Source organism: Cynocephalus volans, chromosome 14, assembly GCF_027409185.1.
Source record: "Cynocephalus volans isolate mCynVol1 chromosome 14, mCynVol1.pri, whole genome shotgun sequence".
Classification (NCBI taxonomy): domain Eukaryota; kingdom Metazoa; phylum Chordata; class Mammalia; order Dermoptera; family Cynocephalidae; genus Cynocephalus; species Cynocephalus volans.
The window spans coordinates 37,404,244-37,431,587 of record NC_084473.1 but is presented as its reverse complement, the minus strand read 5'-3'; the positions used below and the strand labels follow the sequence as shown (position 1 = coordinate 37,431,587).

The window sequence follows — 27,344 nt, the reverse complement described above, 5'->3', positions numbered from 1 at the left end:
TAAGAGGCTTGGGCTGGGAGTGGAAAGCCCACCTCTGTTTCCCTGCCAGCTCAGAAATACATGAGTTTTCTGAAGTCTGAGCATCTGGTGCCTTCCTGCTCGGGGCTCAGCACAGCATTCTCTGAGGACCCTGGCACCCTGGCCAGCAGCTGCCCCACGTGCATAAGGCAATGCAGAAGGTCTTGGAGAGCACTATCAGTCACGATGTAGGTGTGCAGAGAGCAGCCCGGGCAGCGCTCCCTGATTCTGGCTGCACCACTTTGCCACCTGGCTGGTTTAAGGCCCACAATGAGGCAGCCAGTTTCCTGAGACTCCGGACAAATACAGGCTCTACAAACTTCACACCACGGGGTCGATCGCTTCCTAAGAGACAGCCAGGAGTAGCATGTTCTTCATTCCACATTATCTCCCTATCCTGGAGGTTGGGCTAACAATGAATTATGGCCCTGCTACTGCCAGTTTTATGACCTTCAGGAAAATAATTCTGAGTCTTAGTTAATCTGTAAAATGGGGCTGATCATATTTACCTCATCAGGTATTCCAAGCACCGAGAGACCAGGCACTTCTTATGCCTGAGCACCTTTAATCCATGCTTCCTGCCTTATGTCACTTGCTCACATCTAACTTAACTAGTCTTATCTTGCCCAATTTGTTGAAGAGCTTGTCTAATCTCAGCTACTGGACCCTGTGATTTCCCCTAGACCAATCCTACCTGTAAACTGAATGAAAATGAACACAAGCTCAGCTCTACCTTCACAGAGTTAGAATTTAGTGAAGGGCACAGGCATTGTGGAAATAATGGCACAGAAAGATGTAAAATTACAACTCTAACATAAAGGAGAAGTATACAGTGTTCAGAGATCATGGAACAGGGTGCCTGAGCTATGAGGGAAAGGGGGAGGCAGGTGGAGAAGGCTGAGGTCCCAGGGACAAGCAGGATTGTCCTGGTGGGGCAGAAGGAAGACCACGCATTCCGCGAGCTGCTCATCCTGGAACAGGAAGTCCTGTTGGACTGGGGTGCAGAGAGCAAGGGGGCATCGCAGCAGATGTTGTTGGGACTAGACCATGGAGGGTCTGAAGGCCGGGCTGAGACTTGGACTCCATCACGAGCCTCAATGAAAGTCACCATAAAATGGGAACCAGGAGAAGACATGATCAGAATTGATTTTTTAAAAAACAAGCAAGCAAAAATCCATTTCCCTCTGTCCCCAGCATGGAGAACGGATTGGAGGGGGCCAGCAGTAATTTAAGTGATGGAAATACAAACAGGCCATGACAGAACTGCCCAAATAAAAAGGTTCCCAGTGAGCGGGGGTGGGGATGCTAGAGAAGCCCTCCTGAGTCACAGTGAGCCAGGTCCAGGGCATGTGTTGGTGGCACTGGGGGAAGGAATGGGTGTTCCAGCCAAAGGAACAGCAAAAGAAAAGGTGTCAAGGCAAGGGGTATTTATAGGAACTGATAGCAGGTACATTGCTGAAGCAAAAAGAGTGAGATGGGGAATGATGAAAAATAAAGAGCTGAGAGGGAAGACTCCTTCCCCCACACTGCAAGTCCTCATCCAGTGAGTTATCAGGAGCCAGGAAGGATTTAAGCAAGGAAGTGATATGATCAAGTTTATTTTAGACCGATGATTCTGTCAGTTGGGTAAATAAGGGATATGAGGAGCTATGAGAGTCAGAAAGATCAGTTAACCAGATGGCAACACATCCACATGTGAAAATACTATGCAGTATGAAAAATGATTAAAATTAGAAAATTCTTGTGGCTTAATGCTGGATATGAAGCAGCACAGTATATTTCATTTTATCTCAAATATGTGTTTGTATATATTTGCATAAAGACTAGATGACAACAAATCTTTTAACAGGTTTATATAACTAAGTTGCAGGGTTATAGATGATTTCTTTTTTCTTCTTTACAGTTTTCTGCATTTTCTACAATGAGCATGTCTTTATGAAAATTCATAATCAGGAAAAAATCACGATTTAAACTATATGAAGGCAGCATGAATGGCCTATCAAACTGATAGTAACAATTTACATTTTGATAGCACCTGATATTTAGTGGCCCTAAATCTTAAGCCACAAGAGAAATATCATTCTATCTCTATGTTCACAGAGAGGAAAATGAAAAACAGGGGAGCAAAATGATTCATTTAACATGACACAAAGGGCCAGAGGCAGAAGCAGATAACACCTAGGTAGAAGCATGCATTCTTCAGTTGGTTCAATTCTTTCTGCTGAGAAATTATTTGAACAGAACAGATTGTGCACAACCCAATAATTAAGATAGCCAAAATAATTAGCAACAGCCCAACAGACTGTATGATTATCAGCCCAAATCAATAAAGAAGAAGTCAATCCAAAGCCTTGGATAAATAAGGCAGCCTACACTGCTACAAAGGCTGTAATTCCAGAATCCTGAGCTCAATTATGAGAGTATCTTTTTAGAAGTGAGGAAGGGGCCAAGATTAGAAGGGAAAAAAGCAGAAACTGCTTCCACACTGTGACCATCTTCATCCATACTGATTGTGTTAAAAGAAAGGAAAAAGCTAACACAAGTGTAATGCAACTGTGGCATGCTTAACTTCCATGCCGAAATGGGTGGCACCTGCAGTCCTATTTCTCTAACTGCTGATCACCTTGGGGCTTTTTCCCACACTTCCCCATCACTCTCAGGAGCTACAAAATCACAGCCCTAGAGGAAGCTCCAGCTACAGACATTAGACTCGCCAGGCTCCATCCTGCCAGGGATGAGCTCCCACTGATCTCCCGGCCAGGGGAGTGATGGCCCCAGGATAGCACCAGATCTGACTGCAGGGTACGGTGCTTCTCTTCCGTGGGTGCCCAGAAAATGCAGCAAAGACAGCCCCATGTAAAACTGGCCTTATTTTTATTTATTTATTTTTTAAACTCTAGAAAAGCTTAGAGAAACCCAATGATATTTTTAATATGGCTTCTATAGCCTAAAATATCATTCTTGGCTTTGTCGGATGGGTGAGGTGAGACCATGGGGAGGAAAGTTGGAGGAGGTAGGAGGCTTCCCAAAATTGCCAGGCTTGCAGATTAAAAATGTGCAAATTACTCAGTGTCCAAATTTATGCTGAAATGGACGATACTGTATTCTGCAAGCTAATAAAGAGTCATTTACTCGTAAATACATGGAAAATGAATAACCAATTTAAATTTTCTTAATCTACTGCAAATAGTCCTGAGGATCGATAGAATAACTATTAACTAGAAGTTCTGCATCCGTGGGTCCTGATTCAACCTTTGTCACTACCAATCCCCCTGTATCTGCTTTATCTTAAGGAGCTGGTAATGGGCTGTCATAGTAGAGAGTGGCTGGCAAGCTATGGCTGTGAACAGGATGATTGTGTGGGATGTCCTACAAATGAGATCTGGCCCTGTCTGTCAATCATCTGGACACTCTCATAGACCCCAAGGATCTGCCTTTTCCATGACCCCTTTATATTTCTGAGCCTTCTTGCAGTCCCTTGGGCTATGTCATTCTTGCCCTGCTCTTATCCTCATTTTCTCCCCCAGGAAGGATAGTCACAAACTTCACATCATTCTGTTAATAGGAAGTGCCCCGTCCCTTGATACTGTACTTATTAAGGGTCACTTACCGCAACACAGAAAAACTTCCCAAAGGCCTCAGGCAGTGACAATAAAGTCCCAAAGTCTTTACTTGCAACAGTACCCGCTAAAGCCTCACCTGAGGAATATCTGCCCTAACTTCAGACCTAATATCAACTTGCTTTATTTATGTCCCCCTGTTTCTAGCCCATTAGAAGGAGCAAAGTAGAATAAAAAAAGGGACAGCTAGAGGAAGACAACAGAAGCAGAAGGAAATGATATTTAGCAAAGCAATAATCATAAAAAAAATCAGAACAAGCACAATCATTTCTTTTAAAAGATAGTAGGCTTCATCATCTAGTTTTAAAGCAAATAGTTCTACACACCTCTACATTCCCTAAGGGCACCTAGGTATTACATCACAGTCCATAATGATAACCTTGAGTCATTAAGCAGAAGTTAAATTTAGTGCTCTCTGTTTCAGAAGGCAGAGATGTACATAACGCACTGAATAAATATGTCCATCCAGGTATATAAAAACAAGTTTTGACACACAGAAGGGTAGGTTTTAGCTATTTGGAAAACTTACCCTTTACTGACGCTCTAAATAAATCATAAAATGTAATAATTAGAAAAACTCTTAGAAAGCATGAAGTCTGACCCTTGACTTTAAAAACAAGAAACTAAAGTCTAGAGAGATTTAAATGACTTGCCAGTGTTCCAGGGGAGCAGAAGGAGCCAGGACCAGGCCCCCAGCTTCTGGTTCCCAGGGTTCCTGATCTCCACCCACTGTGCCAGGAGGACACACTCTCCACTGGGTACAAACGCTAATCACCAGCAGCTTCAACCTTCTTCTCTCCATCAAATATGCTTAGTCAGGGAACACATCATCTTTTTCTTTTTGTAAAAACTACTTTGAGTTATATGAAAGGAAGTTGCTGTCTAAACTTATGGTGCTTTTTCTTATATTCCATGCACAACGCACTCCTCATCATATGGCTACTCCAGAGTAATTTCAGTTTTCTAGTTTATAATCTCCCATGGATTTCATAAGACTCTTCCCTAGTGGTACTGTTTGTAAAACAAAACAAACAAAAATTCCAGCAGAATGAAAAAAAAAAAAAATCCTAAGAAACATACTTTCAAGTCAAGAGACCAAACTGAAGACCAGTATGTGGTGGCTGTCCTCTTCATCCCTCTGGGGAGGTGTCTGTCACCCGTCTTCCCCTTCACCATGCACCACAGTTTTATTAACCTGTTTTGAACAGGTTTATTTTCCTCCTCTTAGATCATCTTCTAAGAAAGTCTTCCAAAGGACCAAAATGCTCATTAAAGGGTAAAGGTGAGTTGGTGTGCTCAGTACCATCCTAATACCTTACACCATAGACATTCTTTCTTCTGCAAGGCATATCTTCTGTGGATAGGGAGTGATCAGGAACACTGGGAACCAGGAGCCAGAGGCCTGGTCCTGGCTTCTCCTGCTCCCCTGGAATATTGGCAAGTCATTTAAATCTCTCTAGACCTCAGTTTCTCATTTTTAAAGTAAAGGGTCAGACTTCATGCTTTCAAAGAGCTTTTCAAATTATTACATTTTATGATTTATTTAGAGCATCAGGAAGTGAAGGGTAAGTTTTCTTAACAGCTAAAACCTACCTTCTGTGGATCAAAATTTGTTTTATCTAACTGGATGTCTCCTATCTCCGGCTCAGTCAATACAAATCAGCCTGACCCTGATGAAGATGATGCAGATGATTGGCAGGTCTACCTAATGTCTGTTTTGTGTGGATGGGCTTAAGTGAAAACAGGTCCTATCAAGCATCAGAGGTTGGGCAAGAGATCCACCATTATAATGACTGCCATGTATGACTAAACAGGTTTACTGAGGTATGTCCTCTCATCTGCATAAAGGAGGAAATTTGGGGTCAAGGAAAGTCATATCATGTTCAAATTTTTTGAATAGGGCTTTCAGTGAAATTAACTATTATGTCAATTACAATATGCAGCAAGCTACCTAGAAATATCACTCAAGGAAAAACAGGAAGAAACTGAAATGAATAATCAAGATTCATAATACAAATTAAGTTAAAGTGATAAAATATAACATCCAGGCATTTAAAACAGAGGATTATTAAATTCAGAAAGCACATCTCTAAAACTTTTGAACAAAATGAAGCATAAACTTCTTTGATTTCACATAGATTATGAATATTAAATGCTCTTGTGAAGCAAAGAAGGAATAAACCTAGAATTTTTTCCTGTAGTAACCCAAAAAAGTATAATTTTTTTCTTTCATCAAAATCTTTTCGAAACTCCTTGAAAGAAATTTTTAAATGAATAAATAAGGCAAAACTTAAATTATACTATGCAATCTTCTAAAGGTCATAATCCGTTTTTGCTTTCTATAATAAACTCTAATTCCCATTCCTAAAACGAGATATAACTTATTATTATCAATTCCCTATAAAATCATCTAAGAAGAAAAAAACTATACAGTGAAGTCCTTCCAACCAAACAGTGAACATTGCTCCCACAGAACAGAATTCCTGGAACAATATGATTTCGTCTTCGTAACCCTCAGGAAATGAAAAAGAAAATTAGAATAAGAAAGCATGTCACATTCAAAAGAGGAAAGAAAAGCTATGTGGGAACAATGTGAAAACAGGAAAAGGTCCTTTAAACTTGGGTTGTCAAATGCTTACCTACTTCTAGAGAGAACTGACCTTTTCCTATCCTGACGCTTTGCTGAGTTAATTAAGCTGCTGTTTTCCAGGCATCCTATAATTACAGCTAGGACCCATTAGGTTATAATAATCCAATCTCTATATTTACAGATGAGAAAATCAAAATCTGGAGAGGTGAGGTGACTTGCCCAAGGTCACGCAGCTAGTTAGTAGCACAGTGAAGAAGATGCCCCAAATCTCCTGACTCCTGTCACCTCAGTAAGCTGCAAAATAAACTTGCTAGGAGGAAGATCACGTCAGAATGCCAGTAATGCCATTGGTCTCTTGAAGAGCCACCTCTGCTTGAAGAGCCCGAAGAGCACTCTCACACCCCATGTGACCCTGCAGGCTTTTTTCAGTATAGAGGAACTCCCCTAGTAACCAGTCTGACACAGCAACAGAATAGTTCGTATAAGAGCCTGATGAGAGCAGCAACCAAGAGTCTTTGAGCAATTCGCTCCAGCTATTCCACTTTCTGGTCAAGAGAAGTACGTAATTGGACTTGAAGCAGGTTTATTTTAAAAAGAACACTTAATAAACCCAAACTGTACGAGGACATACACAGGACCAACTTGGCAAAATACTACCAGTAGAATGAGTTCCTATTATTTGCAAACCACTCTACTAGGTCCTGTGAGAGAACAGAGACAAAGGAACAGTTCCTTGAAGATAGGGACTTCCTAGGGAAAGAAGCAGAAAGACAAGAAAACCCAAATAATATAATCCTTCAGCTAAGGATTAAGAACATTTTATAAGAAAAATCCTCATGAAACATTCTGTTAATTTCACACTGATTTTTTTAATACTTTGAAAATAAAAGCATACTGTAAATGTTGGCTTTTTTCTTTTTTACATCTACTATTCCTACTTTTTTTAATGCTAAGTGCTTTGTCTTCTTTGAATTAATTATTAGTGTCTTGGTCTTTGAAAATTGAGGATAATTCTCCTTCTCCTTGTCCTTGAATTGAACAAAAAACACTAGAGTCAGTGAGAAGAGAATGGATCAGAAACAACTGTGATTTGAATCAATCCCAGGCAATTTTTTCAACAGCCATTCTAGAAAGATGCCATGTGTCAGATACTGAGCTGGGTGGCATCTGTTCCTGGCCTTAAGGTAGGGAGTAAAATGTACAAGGAAACAAATTACAGTACAATGTACAGAGTACTGTAATAGAGGTATCTATAAGGCACACTGGGGTCCCAGATAATAAAGCAATTAATTCTGCAGAAAATGAGGGAGGGGCTGAGGGTAGAGTCAAGGAAAGCTAAACAGGAATTTAAAAATGGCACTAAGATTTCAAGGAAGAGGAGACACTGCCCAGATGGACAAGAGAGGGTGGTATTTCAGGCAGAGGAAACAGGATATGTAAGGACACAGAAAAATGAAAGGGCACATGTATTGAGGGAATAGCAAATGGTCTAATGTTGTCTGATCCTAGATTTCATGGAGAAGCTGGGTATGTAACCAGAGAGGTACCTGGAGCCACATAGTAAAAGCTTTTCTATGACCTGCTAAGAAGTTTAGACTTGGCAGCTGTGGGCAGTGGGAAACCATCAGAGTTTTTTGGATTTGTTTGTTTGTTTACCATTTTAACCCTTTTAAAGTGTGTAATTCCATGACATTTAGTACATTGTGCAATCACTCCCACTATTTATTTCCAGGACAATTTCATCAACCCAAAACAAAACCCCATAACCATTAAGCAATCACTCCCCACTCCCCCTTCCCTGTTTTCTGTCTCTATGGATTTGCATATTCTGGATATCTCACATAAATGAAATCATACAATACATGGCCTGTTGTGTCTGGCTTCTTTCACTTAGCACAATGTTTTCAAGGTTCATCTGTGTTGTAGCATGTATGAGTACTTTATTCGTTTTTATGGCTGAGTAACTTTCCATTGTATGGACATACCACATTTTCTTTATCAGTCTATCCGGTGATGGCATGTGGGCTGTTTCCACCTTACAGCTATTTTGAATAGTGCTGCTGTGAATGTTTATGTAGAAGTTTTGTTTTAGTACCTGTTTTCAATTTGGGGGGATATATACCTAAGGGTAGAATTGCTGGATTATTTAGTAATTCTATGTTTAACTTATTGAGGAACCCATCAGAGATCTTTAGTCAAAGGAAAGACATAATAAAATTGTATTTTACCAAGTTAAATGTACCTAATATATATTTAAGGAAACAAGATCTTTTAGAGATGATGCCCCAAAGATCCACCAAATAGTTACTCAGCTGTTCCTTCCTTGCCTTCCTATCTCCTTTCCTGTCTTTCCTGCCTGCTCTCTTGCTTTTTTTTTCCTTTCTGAACCTACAAGTTGGCATGCAATCTGGTGGTCCAAATATATGCCCACCCACATACCTTGTGGCTTTATACCATCTTCTGAGGCTTATGTGCTAAAATCCTGCTAGCTCAGCCCATCTGCAACCGTTCAGATTGTTTTCTTGCTCTGTAATTTCTGTTCTGAGGAAGCATCAACCTTTATTAAAAAGGCCTCTCAGTGTTGAATGAGAAGTCCAAGAGGAGCACAGCCATTCCATCAGGAAACATGAGGTTCACCAGAGTGGTATGACTTAAAACACTCCTGCTGAAATGGCTGGGATTTATCTTCATACACCCTTCTTCTATCCCACTTTTCCAGACACAGAAACATATACTTCTAAACAACCACTTCCTCAGTTGGCCTTCCAGGTTTGTTATTTCAAGAAATTTAAAGGATTATGAAAGCCTAGTACAAATATGAGTAAAGGGGCTTTTCTTTGAATTAAAATTGGTTAGTTTCTCAAATTTTGAACATGTGACTCTATATACACACCAGGACACAAGCAATAACGAGGAGTGATTTGCTAATTCTCTTTCTCAAAGAAATTTTCTTTCTCATGGTTATAGCTGCACTTGGAAGTTGTACTGATGATCACTCAGTGACCAGTCAAGGGTTAAGAATGAAATATGTTGTTGCTGTTGTTGTCGTCATGGTTTTCCTCCAAGAAATCAAGAAATTAAAAGAAGTCATATCATGGCTTAAACTGGCTTGGGGGGGGTGGGGAGGGACATGTTCAGAATAATGACCTCCATGAAGGAGTGCACTGAGCTCCCATTTGGGGGACAGGGGACAAAAGTTATGCATCTGGGAAGCGCTGAAGCACTGACCTCACCAATCCAACACATATTAAATTTATAGCCACTGCACTATATGATCTGAGAGTACATTGATATCCTCTAAAATGCACAATTTTGAATATTTTATATTCCATTTTAAAAGTACGATTATAAATAATCCTCCTTAGAAACAATCATGTGGTCTCTGGGTCACTAGAGATTAAAGAGATACAAACAACTCTTCAAAATGAAAAGCACAGGGCTTTTAGGGCACGTCCATGAGCCCGTGAGGGCAGGATGTAGAGGGAGAAAGTGGTAAATCTGGAAGAGCTAACAGAAAATCTGAGTTCCCCTCTCAATCTTGTCCTACTATGGAGTGACCATAGTAGGATGAGACTTCCATATGAACATGGCTGCTGTGGCAGGCTCTATGGTTATGTACACAGCAGCCACTCTTCCTTGGCTAACAGAAGCCAGATTTTGTTTAGGTGTCAAGCAGCTGAGTGCTTCCTGAGGAGAACTGGTCCTTCCCCAGCCCCAGGGGATGAAGCATGATTGGCATAAGTGTATCATGGTAATTCCATTCCACTTGCCAGGGATTGGCTTAGGAATGGTCATGTGACATAATTCTGACCAATGAGACCTGTGGGAAGTCTGCTGGAAGACTTCTGAGAAAATTACATTTATTGTAAAAAAAGGGATCAAAAAAGGGACACAGCCTTTCCTGTTTCCTAGCCTTTGAACTGCTGCCATATGAGGTGACTCAAATTGCTGTGACCAGGAAGAGACAAGCCTCAAGGCAAAATAGTGTTGGAATAGCTAAAGCCCAACAGCCTTGAATCTCTTAATTCGCCAGAGTGCAGGCTTCCTCCAGACTTCTTGATATATGACAATACATTTTCCTTGTAGTTTCAGCCATTTTTATATGGGTTATTTGGCACTGAAAGATCCTTAAAAATAAACCCACCTAAGTGAGTAGACTATGTTTATCAAGGACTTTTTTATTTGAATTTTAAAAATTTATACCCACAACCCAAATTATAATGTTTTATACCTGATCAGAAATGGTGCTGTTTCTCACCTTTCTAGAAATAAAAACAGTTCCAAAAAAAAACTACATGTATAGAAGAATACATGACCAGGAAAAAAAAAAAAAAAATATATATATATATATATATATATATATATATGTTTGCCATTTTAACCTGCAAATAGAACTGGAAGAGTGCTAAAACTAGAACTGTGTGACAATTTAGAAATAAAAACATGTGCTAAAAAACACCTATGCCACAAATTTTCAGAATGAAAATCTAGGGTCTATTTATAAGAAGCATTCCATTTCCCCTACGGCATAATCAGAATACTACTGCCAAATCATCTGTATACAGGCTTAAGAGAATACAGAACTACTCTGTTTAATACCTCTCACTGGCTCTCACACATATTTATTTCAACAACTCTGTCACATTTGGAGGGCACACAAAACTGCCCTTTCATGATTTCTCCTGTCTTTTTTTTTTTTTTTAACATTCCCAAATCAGGTATATTGGGACCTGTTTAGAGAACGAACAGGTAATGACTTTATTTACACAGCTACCAATTTTCCAAATCAGGGGTGGTGTCTAGGGATGACTTTGGGGGACTGAAGCAACCATGCCCACAATATCTATCAGCTCCCTCTACAATCACCACACCTAAAAAATACATAATCCCAAAAGTCTCCACCCCCACCTCTTCTATACTAAATTAAAGGACCTTCTCCCTCTCAACGATATGCTCTGTTTTATAAATTGAAACCAATTCACAGTTATGCTGATAATGACATCCCCTCCTCACAGGCATTCTGATAATATGCTTTCAAAGAGGACGGGAGGGAGTTAGAGCTGGTATGCTAGGAATTGCTTGGAATTGACAAGAGTTTGTGGCGCAAGTGCAAACTACCTATCACGCACATCATAGTATAAAAATCAGGTGAGGATCACTGCTTGAAATTCCTTTCAACTCTATGAATCTTTGATTCTACGTGTGCTTACCCATTTTCCTCCTACCAAATTGAGTTCCTTTCAGAAATGTAACCCTTGAGAAAAAAAGGAAGGAAATAAAACATGACTTTGATGCTTCTTCAGCAGACAGCTGCTGGTTGGATTTTTATCTTTTACTCCTGAATAGTAAACAGTTTTTTTGTGTCTTTTGTTCATTTCAAACACACGAAGAAAAAGACAATATTTTTCAGAACCATTCATGTAAGCAGTCACTGTTGCTTTTCCTGCCACTCTTTAATTCAGCCTATCTCTTTATTTTCCAATACTTGAGAGTTTTCGCTTCCTTCAACCAATATTTCCATTGTCTGAACACTAAGCAAACTTTTCCTACAATATGTTAGATGCTAAGGATTGAATCATCTGGAATAAATGATTCTTAATTTTAAGTGGCATAAAACAAATATTGAGTTCCAATTGACATTGGCTCAATTATTACAATTGGTCATTATAATTTTTGCTTCCCTCCCCCACATCTTCTTCTGCTATGTCAAATTGTTGCTCTAATGATCTGTTTCACAATTTTTCAATCATATGACAAGTGATCAATTTTGTTGATTTTCCCAGGATAACTTCACTGAGTAATACTTAACAGGATGCACATGCTTAAAATTCCATGACAATTATAAACATTACTGTAAGTATTTTCAAAATTGTGAGAGCTTGGGCCGCTCCGTGGCGCACTCGGAAGAGTGCGGCTCTGGGAGCGCAGCTAGCGCTCCCGCCGCGGGTTCGGGTCCTATATAGGGATGGCCGGTGCACTCACTGGCTGAGCGCGGTGCGGCCGGTCACAAAAAAAAGACAAAAAGAAAAAAAAATTGTGAGAGCTTTAAAAAGGCATTCAAACTCAAATCAACCAACAGCCCACCCCCACCCCTTCCTCACTGCTCTGGGTGTGGTTAGGCAAAGCACCAACCAAGAGACCTAGAGGGCTTAGCACCCGTTTTCCACTAAGCGGCCTCCTATTTTAAAAATCATTTATTTCTTTTCTAACACTCAGTAACATTTGATGACTAATTGTTGAGTGAAGCAAATGATCACATCCCCCACACAAAATAAAAATTCCTTGAAATGTAGATGAAAGAAATGCAAGCCAAATATAGCCTCCCACCCACCACAGCCCCCATCCTACTTGTTCTGCTGTTACAGACCCTAGCAAGTCAGTGGCTATTTGCATGGCAGATGGAAGCATCAGTGTTGATTTGCAGTTGAGTGACCTGTTGGAAAGAGACAATTAAGCCTTCTAGAATTATCTGTACACCCAGAATTTCCACTTATATTTCTGGAGTCTCTTCCTTATCTACCTGTGTAGTGTCAGATAACTTGGAGAAACCAAAAGGGAACATATTACATCCTTTAGATTCTTAGGGAAGAAATGAGTTGATTGATTTTTACCTATGAACAAAATATTAAAAAGTCTGAACACCGGGGGACATGCAGCAAGTTATAGAAAATAATTCAGCTTGTCCTCAGTAATTTAAGGTAACAGAAGCTAAAATATGGTTTGTATTGTTCCCCTTTTTTCACTCACTAATGCATTCCCTGATGGGTGTCCCTATGACATTATTGTTTGGTCTGCAACCAGCTTATCTGGCTGAGTTACAAGAAAGATGGAGTGCAGCATGTAGTTTCCCGTTACTCTGCAGCAAACAAAGGCTGTCAGCTTCATGATGGGCCGACGCCGACTCTCTCATGCTCCAAGAAGTTCAGTTACGTTCTTTTAGTTAAAACTTGCAATAAAACAGATTAATCACTGCAATCACTTTTAACCACAGGGAAACACTGAGAGCAAAAACAATAAACAGTCATAAATTTTACCCAGTTTGGAAGATAAAGTCCAAATTTCTATCTACAAATGCCTTTATTTTGATAAAAATCTTTATAACCAGTAATGCAAAGCTTTAGACAATATCAATGGTGTGATGTTTTTGAAAAATAATAACTGCAGATAAAACACATTTTTTTAAACCTAAAGCCAGTTTACACGTTTAAAATGATCTTATCTGAATTATCCCAAAATACTGAGCTAAGGTTCTACTCCAAAGGAAACACATTTGTCATTTATGTTATTGCCAGTCCTCCAATTTGGTTGTTTTCTACTTTTATCTTCCATCCCACCAGTTACTATTGGGAGGGGATGGGAAGTAAAGAGAATGATCAGACCAAATCTGATTATTTTTATTCTTTTAACTAGCAAATAATATAAGAAAATGGATCCCAGATGTTCACACAATTGAGAAGTAAAGGACAGTGGAACTTCTCTGAAAGCTAAGGTGGACACAAGAAAGGTGGGCTCAGGGAACAAGGTCATGGTTTGCCTGGCAGAGGGGTCAGATTAATAATCTGTGATTATAATCTGATAATCTGGAGTACACAGCACTGCAGATGTACACAGACACGAAAGGAGAGCTTATTCTTGGTAACTGTTGCTAAAACCGCGTGACCCGCCTGAATTCCTCCAATGTTTGCACTCCTGAGGATCTCACACTTAGCATTGACACTGGGTGTCTGGGTTACTCCCTCCGTGGAATGTAACGTCCAGATGCTCCCCCAACAAAAGCTTATCTTTTATGGCAATCAAGAATACTTGCAATTATGAGCAGTCTGCCTGATGGGGTTTGAGGGCTCTTTTTGAGCTTTGAAGATGAAAAATCAGTAGCTAAGAAAAAAACCACAGCGATTCGGGTATAATTGGATGTGAACTTTCTATGACATAGCAAAAACTCTTCTATTTTTCCCCTCAAGGCCATTACTAAATGTTATCTATGAGACAGGTGAATGAAAATGTCATTGATTCTGGCAATTATGATCACAAACAACCTAAAGCACCATCCACTTTTGTGCTTATAAATTGCTTTTAAAAGACAATTCTTGTGTGGTAAGAATGGAAGCAAGTATCTTATTTTGATGGCTGAGTGGCAAGAATTTAATTTCTGTTCAAGATAACCTTCATTGAGTGTTAGCAATAGAATGTGTTGAAACACAGAATATCATACTTGGGTATCTTCGGCCTCAACCCACTGTGGGACAAGACAAAACTACAAATCGAGCCATTAAGAGTTGGTAGTATGAGCTATCAGTTGTTTAATCAAAAAGAGCTTGTTTAATACTGTACCTATTATCAGAATTCATACAGAAATAAAATGTATCTTCTCTCCTCTGTGCAAGAAAAATGTGTGTGATATATCAGTGCACTGGGATACCCACCAAAAATAAATTTCAGCAATGATAGAAAAAAAAATCGCTCCTTCCTCTGCCCAGATGAGAGTCTTGGCTCTGCTCATGATCAGGGAAAGAAGCAGTCTTGAAGGTGGGGTGTGTACATGCTGGGGGTGCACAAGCAATTCTTTCAAAGGTGGGATGAAAACAGTTGTTTTTCTATCTATTTAGTACCACGTCCCTTCAAAATGTGCTTTTGTCTATATTTTATTATGTATATGTTACTATAGTCCATGTACGTAGTTTAAAAAATGAATAAATATAAATTACATAGGGTAATGCCTTGAGAAGTAAAGACAGAAAAAAAAAAAAAAACACAAAAAAAACACACCCTCAGCATTCCCAAAACTGAGGAATCCCTTCACCAGCAGCATTTTCTAGCCCAAGAGAAAGTCTAAGAACAATCTGTGAACTACTGGGTTCACAGGAGGAGAAACAGTGCTAGCCTCTCAGCTTCCCCAGATATATCTGCTCTTGGGAGATAATTATTCTAACACAAATGATACTTTGGTCTACAAATGAGCTGAAGAAAATCATCAATCTATTTCTGTGTCAGGTAGAACTTGGTGGGTCCTGTACAGACTATTAATTTCATGGAGAATAAGCAACAGGGGAAGCAGATAAATCATTAGCAGAGTAAAGAGCAGAGCCAATGAATTCCTACCAAATCTCTTACTTTCCTTTTCTTACAGAGAGCAAAATGACAAAGTATTAATGCCCCACTGTCTTTGATATCTTTGTTTATCTTATGAGAGGAAAAATGCTTCTGAAACCACAAGGACATATTTTATTTCAAATTTGAACAATTCAATCCCAAATGACTTATACAAGTTAATATGAATACATAATTATAATCTTTACATTTCTGAAATCCTATCATTTTGAATTTCATGAAAACAAAACACTAAACATCAATTTCCCTTTTTTTTTCTTTTTTTTTGCAGGCACTATATAGTACTAGAATTTGATTTACATGCACAAAGTACATATATTTGAAAAGTAATGTTAACTGTTTTTAATGAAATTTTTTAATTAAAAAAAAAAAAAGTTAAAGTTAAGGCTAGTAGAACAGTTGGAATTCCCAATATAATTTCAACGACTCTGACTCCTGTTCAAAATTGATTTCTCCAGAGTTCTATATAATGTATTCACAAATCTCATCAATGTTTATTTATTAAAGTCAGTGTTTTCAATAACTGAAAGAAGCATTATAAAATGTCTCCAACTAACATAATATAATGTTTCCATCTGTCCACCTATCCCACTGTTGATCCAGTAGTTGAAATGCATATATTGCGCTTGGAACAGAATGACTGGGAGCCCCCCAAAGGGTGCAGCACTCCATCACTTTGCACCGTATTTTCTGTCATTTACTCACCAGTGCTATCAGCCTCCCCAAAGTGCTCTCCCGCTCTAGTCAGGTAGTCTTCCCATAACTTATTCAGAATAGTTACTATACAATCCACTAGAAAATACAAACTCCACTACCTGAAATAAACTCTCTGAAGGCAGGAATTTTTATCCATTTTGTTCATTCCTATATCCTCTACACCTAGAACAATACCTGACACTTCAATACCTATTTGTTGAATAAATAAATGGATGGATGAATGGATGGATGGATGAATGGATGAATGAATGAATGAATGAATGAATGAATGAATGAAGAACTTATCTTTAGGTCATCTCCTCTCATTTCCTGGGATCCTTATATTAAACCATGCCACACGCACTTGCCTTATAAGCTTTCTGTGATTTTTTACATACAAAGGCTTCTTTCAAACCCCCTACATTCCCAGTGGCATGGAAGGACCTGAAGCCCTAAACTGTAAGTCTATTATGTTCAAGATCCTACCACAAGGCTCCCTCAACTATTCCAGCCCTGTCATTGTGGAGGATGACTTCTTGTGCATACTTCTCAGAGCCTTACTTCTCATACTTACTTTGACCAGCAAAGCTTTCTTAGCATTAAAAGTTAGCCAGTGCTTCAAGAAGAGCATATATGGAAGAATAATTTAGAGTCAACTGACCAATTCAAACATAAAAGATTTCGTATAGCCAAAATCTTCCTAGTGTTACCTTACACGTAACAGGTTTTCAATGAGCATTTATTGAATTGGATAGGAAACTACTGAAACACAGTGTGAGCCTAATATCTCCAAAGTATTTGATAAAATTCTCATGTTATCCCAATAAGCAAGATAGGGAAATGTGGACTGGTCAATATAATGTTATTAAGAGAACTTCCTGATGGTAAAACAACTGTATTCAAACTGTGCTTGTGAATGGTTCTTTGTCAGCCTGGTAGAGCAGCATAGGGTTCTAGTGTCAGTTGTTAATGGGTTTATTAATAACTTTATCTCCATTCTTGTTGAAGGTCCTGGTTGGAGGTCCAACCTTGATCCTTCCAGGGTCTGAGCTAGGTAGAATTGAGCTAGAATCATAACAAGAGGGTGAAAACTAGAATTTGATGATTTCCCATTGAGATCAATGCTTTTCTGGCTCCTTTGATTTCTCTTAAGTAGATTAATACTATAGACTCTATACATATCATTTCTAAATTAATCTCTTATTGCCCACATCATATTTTTATATCTCCTCTACATCTGTCAGAAATATATGTCTTGCCTCCAGTAATAGGAAATGCAAACAATTCCAACTGTGAAAACATTTTCCATATTATCAACTCTATATTTTCCTCTCTGCAACCTTCGCCTTCCCCCTGACTTTGCCCTCTAGGTCCACAGGAAAAAAGGGTGACCTCTTTTCCTCTCAAAAGCTCACTAAACATGTCAGGAAGTTCTTTGTGCCCCTTTCCCACCCCTCCCCACTCTGCCATTTGAGTCAACTTTTCTTCATTTTGTATTATTAAAATTTCTAAACGATGGTAGGATTCATAAACAAGATACTTCAGAGAACAAAGTAAGACTAGACCTTAGGACTCTAGTTACCCAAATCATTAAATTAGATATAATGTCAATTTCTAGTTTTATATGTCTCATTTAATAAATTCATACACAGCCACTAATGTCAGATGCCAAAACAAAGGTAATAATGTTTACCTAATATGGGTGCCAAAATCATCTGTTTGAGGTAGGAAAATGTTGGTGACATTTTTTTCTCAAATCATTCTTAGAATCAGAATTTTAAAGCTGTTCATGTCACCCATTCATTTCACAGATGATGAAACTGAGATCCAGAAGAGTTATATAACTAGCCCAAGGTACGTTAATAGCAATGTTGAAAGTATTCGAACCATTTCTGGCCATCTCCCAAACAGATTATGATCCTATAAAGTGACAGAGACCGTCCTTTTCTCCAAACTCATCATAGTAGTGTCAGCTCATTAACTTCCCAGGAAGCCAAATTTACATTGTTATTATTACAACAAATGACAGGTTTTAAAAACTAGAAAATTCTCTGTGGAGTAGTCAGCCTTCCTAACACTACAGACAAGGAAACTAGAGGCCAATGAAGCCTGGATACTTGGAGAACACACTGCAATTTAGAAAGAGCCAGCAATGGAGCCCATGTCTTCTATAGCCTAGAATACTTCGGTACTGTACGCAAAGGGTTAGCTAGACACCATCAATATTATAAATCTAAGATTGTTTTCACCTAAGATATGCATTAATAACTAGAAAAATCTAGTTCTTTTAACCAGTATGTGCGTTCTGTCTTATGGAAGTACTGGGCACTGAAAGATTGCCAGAAAGACTGTAGAAGGGAGTTTGAACAATAAGTGGAAGGTTGGATCCAGTGATTTCTAAAGTACTTCCACCTCTAGGATTATTTGATTCTGGACTGCCTAGAAGCCGGGCACCTCAGCTAGCTAGGGCATTTCCAGAGGTGTTGCGCAGTGTCCTGTGGGGTCTCTCTGCTACCATGGGGTGGACTCTGCCCTGCTGTTTCAGGCATTACTCTACATCCAATTTACATGCAATCAAATACTCTAGGCATAGAAAGGGTGTAAAGAAATGCAGTTCTGTCATTTCCAAAGAAAGATTACATTGCTTTGCTTTCAAATTTGCCTTTCCTAAATGAGTATTCCATAACTGAGCCTCCAAATTCAGCTTTTACAGTTTGTTCATGTACTATGCTGCTATCAGAATTAATTATGCAGCATCTTCATGAGAAGAAATCAGATTTGGATGCAAGCTGGGAGAGGAAAGAAAAAAGTGCACTTCCCAAAGGAAGATAACAGCACCCGATTACCCCAAAAGTACTGGAGTCCTTCCATGCACAGACAGATTTAGGATGGCAGTCCCCAGCTGAGGTAGCCATGGGAAGGAGGAAGTTGACATGTTTGAGAAATGAAGAATATGCCAACTAACAAGACACTAAAGGCCAACACTTTATTAACCTCCTCCTTTCTATGTAATTCCATTCCAACCTGTAATTCAACACAAATTTGTTCATTTGCTTTTCTGAATGGCTACTAAATATTAAAGTGTACTGATTTGGGACTTTTTTTTCTTGTAATAATGAGTCCAGGAGAGGAGAGGTTTATGTTTTTTTCATTACAGAAGGAAAAAAATTATATTAAGGGTCGTTCTTAAAGTTAAAGGAAGCTTCGCAAATAGAACTGTCACATTAAATATTTTTATATGAATGGGATTACAAAAAAAAAAAAAGAAATTCAAACTCTCTGATCACTTGCATAGGAGCTAGGTATTGCACAGATTTCAGAAGAACAAATTGATGCTCTACAACTCAGTGCCAAATAACAAAACAACAACCAAAACAACCTTACAAGGTATCACAAACAGAGAGTGACAAGTACACTCCATGCCCAAGTCTGGAATGATCTACCTTAAGGGGCTTGAGCATTTTGTCTCCTCAGCTCCCTGGGGTGTGCCTAGACACTGAGGAGGGCCTGGGGTGGGAGTCATTAGGAAGACTGAAAAAAAGTAGGTGCCCTATCTGCCTCCAGATGCTTCCACCAGAGAATGACTGGTATCCGAAGTCTAACCCACATAAACGCTGCACTTTGGGTGTCTGGAGGAAGGCTCCCCGGCTTCTCTAGCTCCTCATCAGCCCGCCAGGCTGGGATGACCACATCAGCTCGGTCTGATACCAACATCAGCACAATGCAAGCGACAGCCCTTTGCCCCCTCTTCTGAGGTTTGCACTTTTCTTCCAAAGGCTATTTCTAAAAGGAAAGCACAACTTGAATCGGGAAGGAGCCCGATCAGGAAAGGTCGAGCCTTTTTGACTCTCACCCTCATGGGGAGCAGCGTCAAGAAAATACAGCCATGCATTCCAAGTCAGGCAGGTGTACAAAGACGAGAGGGACGAGGACAGGAAAAGAGGAGGGAGAGAGGGAGGCGAAGGCACGGAGACGGAGATAGAGGCGAGGTCGATAAAGCACAGACTTGAGGGAACGGGGGAGGAAGGGGAGGTTGAGGAAGAAAGAAGAGTCGTGGACAGAACGAAGAGGGAGAGAGAGAGAGAAGGGAGGAATGGAAGAAAAGAAAGGAGAGGGATAAAGAAAGGAGGCGGCGGGGCGGGGGGACAGAACGCGCCGGGGAGCGCAGCGCGGGGCCGCGGCCGGGGGTGGCCGCGGGGACAGGCGCGCCCTGGGGAGCCGCGGGCTGCGCTGCACGCGCCCGCCCGCCACTCACCTTTCAGGACGAGGGTGTCGATGTCCCGGTCGATGCCCAGGAAGTAGCACTTCCTCCAGAGGCCCGCGTAGGTGGCGAAGAGCGGCCGGCCGCATTCGGCGTCCAGCCCGCCGAGCCCCAGCAGCGAGCGCCAGGACTCGGGGTCGGCGCGCCCCGGGCCGCCCGGGAGCAGCCGGCGCCCCAGCGGGGGCGAGTCCCGCAGCGGCAGGTGCGACAGCGGCATCAGCCGGTTCTTCTGGTCCGGGGGGTCGGCGCCGGCGCGGCTGCGCTCGCAGCTCTCCTTGTGGCGCCGGGGGTCGGTCTCGTACCAGTGGTCGGTGAAGATGGCCGTGACGAGCAGCCCCAGGGAGCAGAGGCTGAGGCCGAGGCTGAGCGCCGTGACGAGCGCCCGCGGCTCCATGGCTCCCCGCCCCGCCGCAGCCGCCGGTGGGCTCCGCGCCGCCGCCAGACACAATGCACTTGGCCTCGGCGCTCCTCGGCGCCCGCCCTCCCCCCCGCCCCCACCGCCCCCCGCGCCCTGCCCCCCGCCCCGCGCCCCGCGCCCCGCGCCCCTCGCCCCTCGCCCCGCCTCCACGGCCGGCAGCGCGCCGGTGCCTCGGCGACCCCCTTCCCTTCTGAGTCCCTCTCGCCGCCCTCACTTTGCTGTCTCTCGTCCTCCTCTCCCCCTGGAACCCCGTCCCTACTTTCCCCTCACTTTTCTTCAACTCCTCCTCTCGCTCTTGCCCCCCACCCCCTCACTTTGTCCCTCCGCTTCCCGGCTGCTGGTGCCTTTATATCCCCGCCCGGGACTCGACGCCACTCTCCACCTACCCCAGAGCACGCCGCCTCCCGCCCTCTCCCCTCCAACGACCTTAAAAGACATCCGCCAGCATCACACTCAATCTTGTCACTTGTCCAAGTTGATTTTGATCAGTGTCCCGTATTGTACCCAGGAGCGAACCCCATCCAGGCCGGGCTGCGTGAGGGTGGTGAACTCTTCGGAATCTTGATCTGGCACCTTCTCCTGCCGCCGGAGGGACGCAGCCTCCTACACCCCTTGGCAGCTCTCTGTCCTCGCTCTCTGTCTCTCACTCCTATTGCAGCCTCTAAGCGTTCTCTCTGCTCCAGTCCCTCTTCTGAAAGAGGACACCGAGTGTCACTGGAGCGACAGAACGATGGCCAGAGATTTTTCTCCCACTTCGTTGCAGCCTGCTCTGGGATGGACTTCTTTTTCGTTGACCACCTCCAGCTCTCGCCAGAGTGACGGCCTCCTGGAATTTCTAGAAGAGCATAGGATCAATAACCCTTTGCAGTGGTACCTGCTCTGTGAGATGATTATTGCCTTTGAATAAAGAAAGCCCCCAGTAATAGATCAAAGTAATGGTTTTCTCCTGAGCACGTTTCTCGCATGGGCCAGGAAGGTCAAGAGCAAAGCAGAGCTACCCACCAGGGTCAGCATCTGAGCTTGGTTCTGTTCTTCCAGAACACTCGGCAGTCACAGATGTTAATTCCAAGAAAGGCAGGCAGATTCACATTTTCTAAAAGGAGGAAATGTTAGGACCCAGGGTACTAAGAGTTAATTGCTTATGTGTATAGTCTGTACAACAGAGGTGCAATACCCTTTGCCACTTAATGTCCTTGGGGCCATGTCAGAGACAGAAAATCATGCTGCATGAGCCCAAGGATGGCAATTCTTGTATGTGTTCTTATGCTATGAAATATTAATGATCAAGAGATTGTGAGGTATTCATTAGATGCTAAATGTCATTACTACATGATTTAATGGGACTTATTAATTAGTGCCCCACATCAATTGGTATTAATGTGATTTATGTACTTCCTCTGGAATGACTTCTGTAAAGGTGCTATAAGGATCTTGCTGGGGTTTATTTTCATTGCTGTTTGTGCTCAGCATCTTCAGAGGGTATATTTCCTATGAAGACTGTGTACCTCTACTGAGCTGTTCAGTTCACAGATTGATCGCTAAAGCAAACCCTTCAGTCATATAGGACCCCCATGCCCATTTCTGCTGACCTGACAATGTGAATTATTTCTTGGATTTTCTCACAGCTTCAGCAAGATCTGTGGTGAGCTCTAGTCTAATTAAGGAAGACAAAGAATTATAATTTTAGTGCTCCTCTCACCTATAAGCTTTTCCTTAACAGGAAATGCTAAGCTCATCAAAGGAGTCTTATCTGGATTTACACAAAAATGATGAGACTTAGAAGCTTTCTTTTATTTATACTCTATAATACGTGTAAAATCCTAGACCTTTATGGATACACAGAGAGAATGCCTTTAACTGTGAGTTCACAGTTGACATCTGGAATTTACTCAAGTTGTCGTGTGTCCTTTTATTTTTTTAAAAAAGCCACTTGAGATAAAGTAATTACAAACCTTGCAAGTCCCAAAGATTGTTAAACCTTTAGCAAGTACTCATCTCCTTTTCAAGTCCTCACCTGTTCTACTATAAGAAATAATATTCAGCCACATTTCAGAGCCACCTGATCATCTTCACACAATAACCCCGTCCCCAACTGGACAGATGGAAACCTCTTTTTCAGGCACTTTTGTTTAACTTAAAAGAACATACTGTTTTGCCTTATTTTCCTTTTCGGAACTCTTTGATCCTATCTTTCTTAGAAAATAGCATTATCCTTGAAGTTCATTTAGTCTGTGTTTAAGACCAGCCTCAGCATATAATCCAACGGTTACTATATGATGGATTGCCCTTGACAGTATTTCATAAAAAATGTCACACATTACAAATATGGGCCAGCAGTACGTAATGAGAGCACTGCCTCTGCTGGTGCAGCATTAACAGCGTTGGCAGGGATGTGACATATGATGTGTACACAGGCTTTGCTACAACAACAGCACATAGCCCCAGCCATATTTTTAAAGTTTCTCTTTTGGGTATTTCCAACAATGACCTGTCACCCACTAAGCCCCACTCCATTAGGGGAGTGAGAAATACAACGATGAATAAATGGTTCCCATCTTCAAGATGCTCCCAGCTTGGTAGCAAGAAACAGACACATAGACAGAACAAGAGGCAAGTGCTTCAGTAGAAATAAGAACAAAGGGTTGTGGGAACATGGATGGTGAAAAGACTAACTGCCTGGAGGAGTCAGGCGGGCTACTTACAGACAGTAACTTTTGAGTTAGTTCTCAAAGGATGAGTTAACTTTGCCAAGAGGATCATGTTAGAGATATTGGCATTACAGTCAAAATACACTTCTTTGATTTGTATATCTAGCTTACAAATTTGGAGCCTTCAATATTCTGGGCCCCCGTGGAGTAAGTTTTTGGGTTTTTTTACTACACTTTAAAAAAATAAAGTTGGCATGTTCTAATGGCTGACTACAAGCTAGATACTTACCGATGAGTGGAAGCAGAAATCTAAGCCAGAATACAGTCAGCCTAATAGGACATTTACCCTGGCATGAAGTCAAGATGATGGGAGATCGAATATCCAGCCAGAGCACTGTGGCATGTCTCAGCTTCAGCTGTGCTGTGACCTCGACATTTTCAAACTCTGCTTGTTCTTCATTTGTCTTAAGTTTCTCTGTCATCTCCAGATCGAATATCCCCAATGTACCCGTCAATAAACAACAGCATCCTAAATGACAGGGATAGAGCCGTAGAATTTCCACCTGGGTATCTCACTATCTTATTGAACTCAACATGCCCAAGACTAAACTCTCGTGTTTCCCTATGGCCCAGCCGCCCCTCCCAACTTCTCTTTCTCTATTGTTAGCAAGTCACTTAGGTCACTCAGACTCAATATTTTAGATGATTATCTATTACATTCACAAAGTCGTAGAGATTTTTCCTTTGAAATGTCTTTTATATCCACTCCTTCCTCTACAATTCCACCATTTTCTATTGCTGTGCCTCTATCGCCTCATGTCTGGAATATTATTATAGCTTCCTCCTTGGCCCACATGATCCCAGAATCAACCCTTCTTGTGGTTATCCTGGATACCGTTACCAAATGCATCTTCTTCAAATGTGACTTCGATCATGTTATCTTTCAGCTTCCAACACTCCTTTCTAAGTTAGAGAGAATTATCCACTATATTACTCTAGTGTCTTTTGTTACTGTCAGTATTCTATAGCATTTAAACATCACAACTGATGTTTTGGCCATGCTTAAATATTTAGAAAACAAAATACTTTTCTTTCTTCCAACATAATATCTAGGTGCTTTATTATATTCTTCATACTTCTCTTTACAGTCAGGAAGTTCTTTAAATAAATACGAGTTCATGGAAAGATTCATACTATCTTTTAATTCTATTTTTCCATGAACTTTTTCAAGTACTCTTATATCTCTAAAAAAAAAAAGTCAATGCACACACTCAGACACACACACAAAGATCTTCAATTATTACAGAGCTATGGCAATGATTTATTGGCATACCTATGCTAAGCTAACCATGTTAACCATGAATATTTTAAAAGACTTTCAACCTTTTGCCCTAGTGCCAAGACTAAAAGCAAAGACTGAAAGACCTTCCTCATTTCAAACATTCGGGTTCTGCAATTTAGACTATGCAGATTAATCAAAACCATGCACTATCTTTTGTAAGTGCTATGGAATATTTTTTCTTGGTAATATCAGACATTTTTTTCAGCATTTATTATAAGGATATAGTTAATTTTATTGGTAATCTATAATATATCATCTCTGCAAATAATTTGAGTATCTGATGTTAAAGTCAACACTCTAAATTGCTCTCTTAAAACAATTCTACTTTAACAGCATATATTGAGCACCACCAATGTAAGTTACTGTGCTATGTCCTGTTGGATTATGGAAAGATGAGTGAAACATGGACTGTGCCCTCAGGGAGCTTTAGGCTGGTGGCGGAGGAAGATAAAAATGCAATAAGCTACCAAGAAGGACAGCCTGGATAAGTGCTGTCACAGAGGTATAAACAAAGGAAACTAAGAAAACCTAGTACAGAGACATTAATTTCCATTGGCAAAAATAGGGGTAGGCCAAGCAGAATAGATGCTACCTCAGTTAGGCTGTGGAGGAAAAGGAGTATTTTCTGTATTTGTGCCCACTCAGTCCAGGGCAAAGCCAGAAGTACATTTTAACAGTAGCACCTACATGGTGCCCTTCTATACCCCCCACATGAGGTAAGCCATCTTGGCAATGCCTTTTTGTCACTGACTGGAAGTCTGGAACCATAAAATACCATGAAACCCTCAAAATAGATGTTGCCTGATAAGTTTCTCATTTCACTGACACACCACAGAATGTCACCATTCTTTTTCACATTCCTGGATTAAGCTGTTTCCTTTTTGGAGCCGTTAAGCACATATGGTGGGGGAAAAAAATGTTCAAAGAAACCCATAACCATGTTAAGTCCCACTCAAAGTGTGATGTTTTAGCAGATGGTGGATCATTAATTGCCATACCTAACTGTATTCACCACCTTATCTGTGTGTACAGATACTAGGTTTTGAAGTTTGGGTCTAATTCAGCTCATTCAGGCCGTGTTTGACAACCAAAGCAGAATTCAATATCACTAAGATATCCAGTGTCTCTGATTCACAGCTGCCCGTGATGCTGCCCAGATGACCAAAAATCCAGCATTTCCAGACATCTCCCGTCTTCTACCTTCAAATCTTCTCTCTCAGCTTTGTCTGCTCAAAGTTACCAGGACCTGGGGAGCGTACATGGGTGCTGGTGTCAAAGCACCTGTAAATTCCTATCCACTGCTTTCTACCTGTGTGCCTTTAGAGAATTATCTAAACTCCCAAACCACCTAAGTTCTAAAAAACAGGAACATCAACATCTTCCTCACAGGATTAATGATTCATGATTATCACATGCTAAATATATTCCTCCCGCTTCCTTCTCCCTCCATGCAAATTCATAAAACTGTTTCAGAAAATTCATAGGTCTATTATATTAAGACTACACAATTTAAATGTCATAAATACAAATGGCTAAATATTTTATTAATGATACATGATTTTTTTCCATATTACTTATTATTTATAGTATTCAAATAAGAGAGGCAGTCTACTGTTCTCACTTATTCAGTTAACATTATTGAGCATCCATGGGCCAGGGAGAGAGAATTCCAGGCAGGGGGAATAGTCAGTGCAAAGATCCTGAGGCATGAAAGAGCTTTATCATCACCGAGGAACTGAAAAGAGACCACTGTGGCTAGAGAATAGTGAATGAGGAGGGGAATGGCATGAGATAAAGTTTCAGAGTTAGTCAACACCAGATCATGCAAAGCCTTGAAGGCCATACAATGGAGATCAGAGGTTAGTCAAAAAAAAAAAATCTTTGAAAAGTTTTAAGCATAAAACTCTTCAAAGGGGAGGGGCATGAATTGATTAATGTTTTTAAATGTTACTCAGAGGGCTATGTAAAAAATGGATTGGGGCTGGATGTGGCAGGGAAACCAGTCAAGAGGGTATTGCAATCATCCAGACAGGGGGAACTAGTAACTTGGACGAAGGAGGCAACAGTGGAAACAGAGAAGTAGGTGGAGGTTCAACTCAGAATTACTGTGAGTCCAGATGAGGGAAAGGAGAAATTGAGAACCATGCTACATTTCTGGTTTTAGAGCTTCAATGGTGGTACCATGTACTGAAAGGGAATGACTAGGGGAGAAATGTACTTAGGGGAAGAAGTAAAAAGATCTGTTTGGGGCATGTTGAGTTTGAGTTGCCATTTAGAATCTCAGTTGGAGAGGCAGTTGGCTATATGAATCTGAGAGTAAGGGAAGTAGTCTGGACTAGAGATTTAGATTTCAGAGATGTCACATGTATTTAGGTGATATATGCATATTGATGTTTAAGTCCCTGGAGCTTGATGAGCTTAAATAGGGGAAAGCGTAGCTAGAAAATCTAGGAGGTCTGGGTCCAGACTCTAAGGCACTTGAGCATTTAGAGCTCCATTAGGGGAGGAGGTGTCACAAAGGAGACCTAGAAGGAAAATAGGGGGGAAACCAAGAAAATGTATGTCCCCAAAGCCAAGACAGGTGCTATGGTCTGAATGTTTGTCCCCTCCAAATCTCATGTGGGAGCTTGATTCCCAATGTGG

The 27,344-nt window shown here is 40.9% G+C and overlaps 2 protein-coding genes across 2 annotated transcripts in view; one reads left to right on the top strand and one right to left on the bottom strand.

The window, feature by feature from the left end:
• The window catches only part of TMEM178A (transmembrane protein 178A), a 57,082-nt gene extending 36,395 nt beyond the window's left edge, over window positions 1–20,687 (bottom strand). Inside the window, exon 1 of the mRNA XM_063077572.1 lies at window positions 20,288–20,687. Within this exon, the coding sequence (XP_062933642.1) occupies window positions 20,288–20,687 (400 nt within the window). The remainder of the gene's footprint in view (window positions 1–20,287) is intronic.
• On the top strand, window positions 20,686–21,276 carry LOC134362501 (uncharacterized). Its single transcript, XM_063077763.1, has one exon. It carries the CDS (start codon window positions 20,686–20,688, stop codon window positions 21,274–21,276), a length of 591 nt encoding a protein of 196 aa, XP_062933833.1.
• Window positions 21,277–27,344: the final 6,068 nt, after the last annotated feature.